Raw genomic sequence first — 10,109 nt, forward strand, 5'->3', positions numbered from 1 at the left:
CTCAAATCACACCACACCGACCCATGGCTAAACAAGTCTATATCCCTATCAAAGAGCATCTTATGCATCTTCATATAATACACTGAACCACAACAAACCCATGCTTAAACTGAACCAACAGTGTCTAACCTTAACCAAAGAGAATGAATTAAACACCAATAAATAGCAGTGGTGTAAAGTTCATTTACTCAAGTACTGTACTTAAGTACGATTTTGAAGTATTTTTTACTTTACTGGAGAATTTCCAATTTTCAGTACTTTTACCTCTACTCCACTAACATCTCAGAGGCAAATATTATACTTTTACTACACTACAGTTATATGGAAACTTTAGTTACTAGTTACTTTGTAGATTTTGATTATCATTAGAAAACACATTAACCACTTCAGCCCTATTCATATTTTGTCCATTTGAAAATAGCCGATCTACAAGCTCACAGTGCGTCGCCATGCGACAAACTGTGAGCTTGTAGATCGACTTTTTTTCCACCACTGCTAATCTTAACCAACATTTGAGAGAGCAGCCTCTATCTACGCCTGGCCCTTTAAGGAGACCCGGAATCAGTCTTTTGAACCCGGAAACAACACAGTAATGTCAATGTGACTTCACAGAGAGGATATATATGTGTTGTTTTCTATGACTGTGGCAGGTTATTGAACCATTAGAATAATGTTTCTCACTGCCGTTAATTGTGAGTATGTACGTGTTTACTCTTGTGCTCGCTGCGTCAGCGCGTGTCGCGTGTCTCGTTAGCTGTCCTACTGTTAGCATGGCTAGCATAACAGGTTTTGGTTAACACGACTGACCCTCAGGATAATAGGCTGACATTCACAGGTGTTAGCAATGATACTAATGAAGGCTCTGTTCCATTCTGGTCAAACAGAGTCAGGGTGCTGATGTTGTGCATGTTGGCTCACTGGAAACACTTCTGCTACACCAGAGGGTCTAAAATTTGGGTCCTTCCAGGTTCCTTAAGGGGTTTCCAAATGGCCCCCTTGTGGGTGTGTAACTCTTGGGAGTGTACAAATGGAACACTCTCAAGAGTTATGGTGGTCATGGAAATGAAAAATCTGAAGAAGCACTGTCCTACACTAGATGGAACAGAGCCTTCATTAGTATCATTGGTAACACTTGTGAAGGAAGTGATAATATGGCTGCTGTGCATAGAGCCTATAATGAGGACATAACATATCTCTATATTCTTCTTACTGAGTTACAATCGATTTAATTATAACCCGACTTGGGATCAGTCCTGCATTTCAAATGTACTTGAGTAAGTGCAAAAGTATTAGTATCAAATTGTACTTCGAGTACCAAAAGTAGTACTCATTATGCTGAATGTCCCATTTCACAAGTTGTTTCATAATGTATAAAGATATTTTGAAAATAGCAGATCTACATGCTCACAAAGTGTGGCATCGCCACGCATTGTGAGCATGTAGATCTGCTTTTTTCAAATGGCCGAAATGTATAGGGCAGAAGTGGGTAATGTATGTTTTGTAATAGTAATCAAAGTGTACAAAGAAACTAATAACTGCAGATTTCAAATAATTGTAATGGAATAAAAGTATAATATTTGCTTCTGAGATGTAGTGGAGTAGTAAGTAAAAGTACTGAAAATTGGAAATACTCCAGTAAAGTAGCTCTGTTACATAGCCTAGAAGTATGTAACAGAGCTACCAGTTAAGTGAAAATACCTCAAAACTGTTCTCAAGTACAGTACTTGAGTAAATGTACTCAGTACACTGGCTATATTCTAACTGAGTGACAATCTAGTTAATTAAACCCCCAAAATTAGGGACATTTAAAAAAAAAAAAAATTATTAGTTGACTCAGGGATAATCCACAAATGTGTGATAGGTTAGAGGTTACAGCTTTTATTTATTTATGCCACTGGTTTTACAATGATGGAATTTATTTTTCAATAAGATAACATTATTAATGTGCTTTTTTCTTTTCTTTTCTCAGTGGCCAGGGGAAAGTCTAAGTAAGTGACCATCGTCATGATCAAACTAACCACTTCTGCAATGTTTCATTGTGAAAATGAATTGATTGATTGAATACTTAATTAACAGTTTTGCAAATAGTACCAGTGGTACGATTATACAATAATGCTAAACGGATGCCACAAAAAGCCCTTTGGGCTTGTTTCCATTGTGGTCCCGTGTATTCAATTCATAGAGGAACATAAGAATTACAGTACTATAACTTGTTTCCATTGTGGTCCCGTGTATTCAATTCATAGAGGAACATAATAATTACAGTACTATAAAAGTCAATATCGCTGTGATCCCAGTGTATTTCCCTGTCAGTATGCAGGAATGCCCTGAGGACTGCAACAGTTCATCCAACTAATCAATTTAACCCATTCAGACCTGAGCTTCCGATTCTACAAAATGTCTTATAAATCCCAACAGTTTTTTGAAAAAAACCTATGTTGCTATATCAGTGGTTCTCAAACTTTTTCATGTCAAGGACCCCCAAAATGTATATGTGTTTGGCCGCGGACCCCCATCTCAAAATATGTTGTTCCAGGGACCCCCAGAAGCGAAGATTTGGGTTAAAAATGTTCGCTTAAAAAAATATATATATATTCAAAGATTTGCACACATTTTCTCGATTTTTCAAAAATAGCAGATATACAAGCTCATAGCGCGGCACTCGGTGCCGCGCTATGAGCTTGTAGATCTGCTATTTTTGAATAGCACAAATAAATCTTAAACTGTAAACTGTAAACTGTGTCATGGTACAAACACGGTATCGATCAAGCGTCTTTATTTCCAGGACCGTCCTGGTGCAGATGATGAGCGCTGCGGGCACGGGCTTCTTCTTCAACACAAAGAGGAACCGTCTCAGAGAGAAGATGGTGATGCGTAAGCACGACCCAATCGGTAAGATGTTTGAATGACAGGCGTTGTTGAAAGGATCCCTGGCTAATAAGCCAAATATGCCAAATGACACCTTAAATATTGTATTTATTTTAGAAACGGTTCATCTTATACTCAATATGGGCAGTGACCGTCGCAAGTTGATGATGTCATTTGCCCATGTGTGGTACAGCCCTATGGAATTTTACGGAATACATGTGCAAATAAAACGTTTAAGATATTGATTTGATGCTCATATTAACCTTAGGGAGTATTAACTCATTGAGTGCCATTCACGTGATTCACGTGTTTTACCGCTATGGTGCAACGTGCCAATCACGTGTTTCATGTGTTTAAAAAAAAAAAGAAAAAAGTGTTCAGAACCCAAGATATCATCATCTGAAGATTTGCGGCTCCATCCACTCCTTGTTTGACTTATAACTGAAAAAGGCTGTATCTCGCTTCCTAAGCACTTTTTTTTTACTTTGAAAAAAACAAAAACAAAAAAATATCGCACTGGCCAGAAATAATTCTGGCAGTGAGTTAAGTTGTTTTTTGTTTTCACATGCGACCCATAAAAACTGGTCCCCGAAACAGTGGGTTAATGCATGTGTATTTTAGGGCGTTATGATGTTGGAACTGCATGGGAGGAGGGTTTAAAAAACAAAACAAAAACATGGCCAAAGGCAAATGTGTCTAACCTCTGGGAAAGGTGTTTCTTTGCACGAGAATAGATCATGGATTTCATGGTCCAACAATTCACCTAAAACAGCTTTGGGTGAACTGTCCCTCTGACCTAATCCAATTGAATGAATACAGTACATCCCACTTCAGCATGTTTTACATGTAAACATAACGCACAAGTATCCTTTTGGAATTCATGAATTGAATACAAAAATCTAATAAACAACGATATCATTTGCGAAAAAAACAAACAAACAGCTGGGAACCACACACCCCAAAAAACTAAACAAAATGCATTTTATAGAATGAAAATGACAGTTTTACAAATGTCTCCCTTGTGACGGAGGTCTCTGCAAAGGGCCTTTGGAGAGAGCCGGGCTGTGGTGCATTAAATAGCGGCAATGCATTCAAATAAAGTCATTGCAGCGCTGTGCTCATATATCGTTGTTGTCGGGAAGAAACCTATCTCCATATTCTAACTTTTTGTATTTTTTGTTTTTTGCCATACTTGATCACACTACAGTGTCACGCAAAAGCGTGACGCTGCTTCACACCACGTTTCGAGCCAATCTACAAGCTCACAAGCGACGCGTTGTGAGCTTGTAGGCTATTTTCAAAGGATTTTACTCATTTTATACATTTGGAAACTTGTTATAACTTGATATGGGACCTTCTGCATAATAATAATAATATCATAGCTCAGCAACATATCAGCGTTATATATCTATTGCTGGTCCAAATCCACTGCTGAGCCAATGAAGTGAGAAACAGACCCGAAACTACAGTACAGTTGTGCACAGAGCCTGTTAGAATGACAATTTAGGCATTAAGCAGATGCTCTTATTCCAGAGTGACCAGGATGCCAGGTAAACGACGAACCTGGCATCTGTCTAAACAGCATTCTATCTAAATCACGCTTACTTTTGTGGTCGAGAGAAAACGAATCTAAGGAACAATAACATGAGAACGAGTAACTTTCGCCGCAGGCTGAAAACCCACCTCTTCAGGAAACACTGTCCTTCCTCTTCGCCTTGCCTACTTGTCGTTAACTAGTTGTACGAGCTCTTGTCTTTATTGTTTTATTGGATCCTGTTTATTCGATACACTTATTTGTTTTAGCTCTTTTGTTTCGCATTTGATTTTCCTATGTGTCTCATCTGTTTAACCCATTAAGACCTGGAACGCATATGTGTAATTTTTTTATTTGAGCTAAAAAGCATTATTTTCCACTTTGGCTATTCAAAAATAGCAGATATACAAGCTCATAGCGCGGCACTCGGTGCCGCGCTATGAGCTTGTAGATCTGCGATTTTTTTAAAGTCGTGCAAATGAGTGCAAATCTTGAATATATATATATATATATTTCTAAAGTGAACATTTTTAACTTGAATCTTTGCTTCTGGGGTTTTTTCAGAAAACTGTTAGGATTTAGAAGACATTTATTTAGAATCGGCTTCAGGTCTTAATGGGTTCAGATAGTAGGTAGCTCATAGTGCACTTTAACCTTAGCGCCAGGTATACTCTTAGTTGCTTGTTTTAGAAGAGAATGCACTTAAGACTTCTGGTGATTAGTAGTTCCGTTCCCTACCTATGTTGAATGCACTTACTGTAAGTCACTTTGGATAAAAGCGTCTGCTAAATGACTAATGTAACCAACATGATACATCTGCATAGTAAGCTAGCGTCAAGAAGGGATACAAGGATAGTGATGGGCGAGCGGGTGGAGTCTGAAAAGCTGAGTCTTCACTCAGACTACGGCGGGAAATTGGGAGTAAGTCTGCAATTCTGACTGTGGGAGTTTATTCCACAGTTTAGGAGCCTAAACTGGGGAAGAGTCTGGGATGTGTGGAGTATGGACTAGACTAGAGAGTTTTAGGCAAGGCTCTCTCACAGCATTCCTGTGTTGTCGGATTTAAAATGAGAGGGAAGGGTTGTAGGGTAAGGGTTGGATCATGTCTTGAAGGTATGAGGGCCTTCTGTTGCCTTTTTAGACCAGCATCAGTATTTTGTACTGGGTGCGGACAGCTATCAGAAGCCAATGAAGGGAGTGGAGAAGGGGGAGTCGTGAAAGTTTGTGCTGGTTTAAGACCAGGCGGGCCTCTGCAATGTGGATCATTTGGAGGGGCTTAAGTGAGCAAGCCGGGGTAGCCAAGCGTTTGTGCATAACTGTAGTTCTGGGTTTCCCACTTTCCAGACAGTGGCATACCCATTTCCTGTTCTGGTTCAGTTTCCCATTAGCTTTGTTTGGTTGACTTCGCAGCACATTTGAACCAGAAACGCATGTCAGATAACACCTTCATGTGCGTTTCTAGGCACTTCGACACAACTGTATCAGGTGAAAGTGACTGCAGCCAGCTTATTTTATTTGCAGCGAAAGTAGTATTATTGTCTCCGCCAGGCCGAAAGGCATGGCGAGAGAGAGTATGTTTTGCACCCTGTCCGTCCGTGTGTCCGTCCGTGTGTCCGTCCGTGTGTCCTTCTGTCTCTGAGCAGCTGATCTCCGGCACCGTTGGCCCGGTCACTGCGAAACTGTTACACACACACTCCCTGGATGCCAATTCAGAACCTCTGGCCCGAATTTTTCAGATTCAGGGCCAGAGGACTAGGCCGAGGAAGAAATGCCACCCGTTTCACATTGGCCTATTATAGCGCCACCAGGAGGCCGCAATAACCTACCTGACCTGGCGGAGACCTGTGCTCCGAGGAGCACTTTTTCGAGTTATTTATGAAATGTTCTTGTTGGTATTAAGGGTCATGGCTTTTGGGAAGGTCTTAAAAAAAAAAGCGTTTTCTTAGGTTTGTTTTTTGCAGTTTTTGACATCAGGAACCAAAGGCCAGGTTGCTCAATCCCTCTCAGCACCCCCCCACCCTGCACGTGCCTGCAGTACAGTGTTAGGTTTGTGTGGGTGGGCCCTTGTAAAACAGAATACAAAATAACAATGCTTTGGCTACGTGACTGTTGGTAAAAAAAACACTTTCAGGTTTAGAAGGATGTAAATGTTCTTGGCTGAAATCATTTAATGACTACTTTCACAGCACTGCAGCCTACAGCTAATGGCATGAGGACAAGGGGGTATATTTACTGTTGGGATGTACTTAACAGTTGGAACAGTTGCAGGCAGTTTGTAGAGCGGTGATTTATTGATTAACCCATTAAGACCGGGAACGCATCTGTGTGTCATTTTTTAAATTTCTTTGGGCTATTCAGAAATGGCAGATCTACAAGCTCATAGCGCGGCACCGAGTGCCGGTCTAAATGGGTTAACTCTGCACGTTTGTTTTCACTTATATTTCCTGAAAATCATCGTTTCGCTGTTATTTTCCATCCTAATTGTTCCCCAACCTCCTTTTTTTTGTCTTTGCAGTGAACAAGCACGTCCTGTTCTTTGAAAAGAGGAAGATCAAATCGATTTAGCAACGCATGAGAAATATGGACAACAAAGGATCTGCAACAATTAAATGGATTCTTTAATTGTCACAGATTTTGAATGACAGCCCGATTAGGTGACTCGTTCTCCGAGGACGGCGTATTGGGTCGGTCAGTAGGCAGCGATCTTCCTCCGTGCAATCAGGATCACCCCCAACAAACGTTATCATCACCACCAGGATAGCGAGTTTCTGTAAACGTTCCTGTCAGATTATTCACTGTTGTTTTTGACCAACCTCAATCCTGTTCCTGTTATGTTGAACTGATGTTCCCAAATAGATAGTTCCGGTCCTTCATTATGATTGGCTGAGCTGCATTAGAAGCTGTTGTAAAATGCTCTATAAACACACCCGTGACCACAAACAAAACGTTTCAAAATGTGCACATTTGTTGTGAATTTTGATTTACAAAAACAGTTCCTCGTAATATTTTAGCAGAGAAATGTCAAAAAATAAATATTTATTCATTTTACATTTACAACCGCTTAGTTTGAGTCAGTCTGAATGTAAACATTGCATAGCAACACTACTTTCTTGTAGAAATGTGTCTAAAAAGTGTTATTAAAACAGTTTTATTGGCATATGTCTATGATTTTCATTTTGCCATTTGGTAACTGTTTTATAAAAAGCAATAAGCCATGCTCTGTGTTGTGCCTAATAATGCCCATTAGCTGTAAACCGCTGTCTTTTGGGGCTTCTTTTTTTTGTTGTGTTTAAAGAATTTTGAATAGGCAATTATTGTTTTACTTCTTGTTTTCCTCTCCAAATGTAGTTTTTCTACCATTAACCCTCTCTCCACACATTTCTGTGTTGCCACTGCTGTTGCAACCTACTGTACTGGCTCACCTGCCCGTGAGAAGTCCCCACTGGGAGTGCTCCTGTATACGGCAAATTGTATAGACGTTGGGCCAAACCAGACACACCACGGTTATATTCAAACCCATAGTAGACTCCACCTTGGTGGACTTTACCCCATGCACCACAAAGAATGCACCGCTTGCGGCTTATTGCTTTATTGAAACATCTTATCTAAATTCATGAGTGAAACGCAGCATGTCATTTTTATTTAATTTAGTTTTAATGTAGGTTTTTTTTTTTTTTACAAAATTCAAATGTTCCTTTTGCAGGTTAAATTGTAATTAAAGCTGAATTGTACGGTTTTTGTGACCAAAACCAATCAACAAGGGCAATTGCGACAACTGGTTCGTTTCAAAAACAAGCTAAGAAATAGAAAGAATTTTTACACATCACAATGTATAGCAAAATCACTTCTGTGATGGCATTGAATTCAACATAGATTTTTTTAAATATTTAATTGCATATTTAACATTTCCATATGACAATATGAGGTTGTTTCCATCTGAAAGGAAGACAAATGGATCACATTTTATTATGCTGCCGAATGTCAAATTATGACTTAGCACTAAACCATCATGAATCAACAGTCATCCCGCTGTACCAATAAAGACTCTCTATTGGGGCGGGAAATAGAATGCCTTATTTGTACAGTATTTTACTGTACAAATGTAGTGTTCGATACTGATGCCTAAAGGCAGTTTGTCATATGGGGATACTTGGGTTTTTTTGTTTTTGTCTGAATAATTTATCCCACGTCCATAAATCTGGAAACTATCGTCTTTCATAATAATATGTCATGTATTTTCATTACAGCCAGTAGCCACCGGCCAACAAAAAAAACAAGTTGCCAGCCAGCTTGCTGCATCATGACCTGGCCTGAGCGAGTTTCGAATATGAAAGCCAAACCAAAGAAATAAAAATAGACAAGTGGACAAGAAAAACAAAGAAGAGGCTAATACAAACACCAGAAATGTGTCAATATCAAGCAGAATGTTCTGGTGAAGGGGTACTCAACTGAAAACATCGTAGCAAGGCTTACACTAGTAAAGATAACCACTGCCATTAACCCTTTCAAGACCTGAGGCCGATTCTACAAAATGTCTTCTAAATCCCAACAGTATTCTGAAAAACATATGTTTCTATATCAGTGGTGCTCAAACCTTTTCATGTCAAGGACCCCCAAAACGATATGAATTTGGCCGCGGACCCCCATCTCAAAACACTTTGTTCCAGGGACCCCCAGAAGCAAAGATTTGAGTTAAAAATGTTTGCTTTAAAATAATACATATTCAAAGATTTGCACACATTTTCACAATTTTTCAAAAATAGCAGATCTACAAGCTCATAGCACTCGGTGCCATGCTATGAGCTTGTATGTCTGCTATTTTTGAATAGCCAAAGTATAAAATAATGCTTTTTAGCTCAAATCTTGCCTCACTCACTCCTTGTTGAAATGAATAATCAACTTTTAATTCGATTTTGTATGTGTTAAAGAAAGTGATCATTTGTGTGTGTGTGTGTGTGTGTGTGTGTGTGTGTGTGTGTGTGTGTGTGTGTATACTAACCCTAACCCTCTAATTAATGCCCTTTGTTCCAATGAATGGAAATCTAATGCTACAGCTACACTGATATTCTAGATAATTCTTTGTGCTTTGAATTGTGTGGCAACAGTTTGCGGGAACCAATGCCATTTCCTGTTTGAGAACGTCAGTCCCCCCCCCCCCACGTTCCCCCCATACAGCATGGTTTGTTGACATGAGTGAGGACGACCTTGACTGACCTGACCATAACCCTATCAAACAGTTGACAAACACCTTTTGGAATGAATTGGAACCTCACTTGTGGTCTTGTGGCCGAACGGAAGCAAATCACAAGCAGTGATGGGGCGTTTGTCCCTCCTTTGCTACTGTGACATTGTCCACTATCAAAATGTACGCGTTGTGAGCTTGTAGATCGGCTATTTTCAAATAGCCTAGGTATAAAATAAGGCTGAAGTGGTCAATGTGTGTTTCATAATATCATAATTTATATCTGCAAAGTAACTAGTGACTAAAGTTTTCAAATAATTGTAGTGGAGTAAAAGTACAATATTTGCCTCTGAGATATAGTGGAGTAGAAGTAAAACTATAGACAATTGGAAATACTCCAGTAAAGTGAAAGTACCTCAACATTGTACTCAAGTACAGTACTTAAGTAAATGTATTTAGTTACTTTCCACCACTTGTTATTTCTTATTTTTGACCAACCTACAATCTACAGGATGTTCTTTTGGA

At 39.4% G+C, this 10,109-nt stretch overlaps 1 protein-coding gene across 2 annotated transcripts; it reads left to right on the forward strand.

Moving 5' to 3' along the window:
• Positions 1-564: 564 nt before the first annotated feature.
• mrpl33 (mitochondrial ribosomal protein L33) lies at positions 565-7,995 on the forward strand. 2 transcript variants are annotated; one of them, XM_084045257.1, is made up of 4 exons: positions 565-692; positions 1,970-1,988; positions 2,786-2,892; positions 6,918-7,994. In XM_084045257.1, exons 1-4 carry the CDS (start codon positions 671-673, stop codon positions 6,965-6,967), a joined length of 198 nt encoding a protein of 65 aa, XP_083901383.1. In that variant the 5' UTR covers positions 565-670; the 3' UTR covers positions 6,968-7,994. The 2 variants fall into 2 exon arrangements, with proteins under 2 accessions (XP_083901383.1, XP_083901384.1); XM_084045258.1 differs by lacking the exon at positions 1,970-1,988 and having other exon boundaries at positions 571-696; positions 2,771-2,892; positions 6,918-7,995.
• The last annotated feature ends 2,114 nt before the right edge of the window (positions 7,996-10,109 follow it).

This window comes from Gymnoscopelus microlampas, assembly GCF_963454915.1.
Source record: "Gymnoscopelus microlampas genome assembly, chromosome: 20".
Lineage (NCBI taxonomy): Eukaryota > Metazoa > Chordata > Actinopteri > Myctophiformes > Myctophidae > Gymnoscopelus > Gymnoscopelus microlampas.

Excerpts from the sequence above, each read along its gene's own strand:
- mrpl33 (XM_084045257.1), top strand. The coding sequence starts at position 671 with ATGTTTCTCACTGCCGTTAATT. Across the intron at positions 2,893-6,917 it reads GCGTAAGCACGACCCAATCG|TGAACAAGCACGTCCTGTTC; the intron begins GTAAGATGTTTG and ends TTGTCTTTGCAG.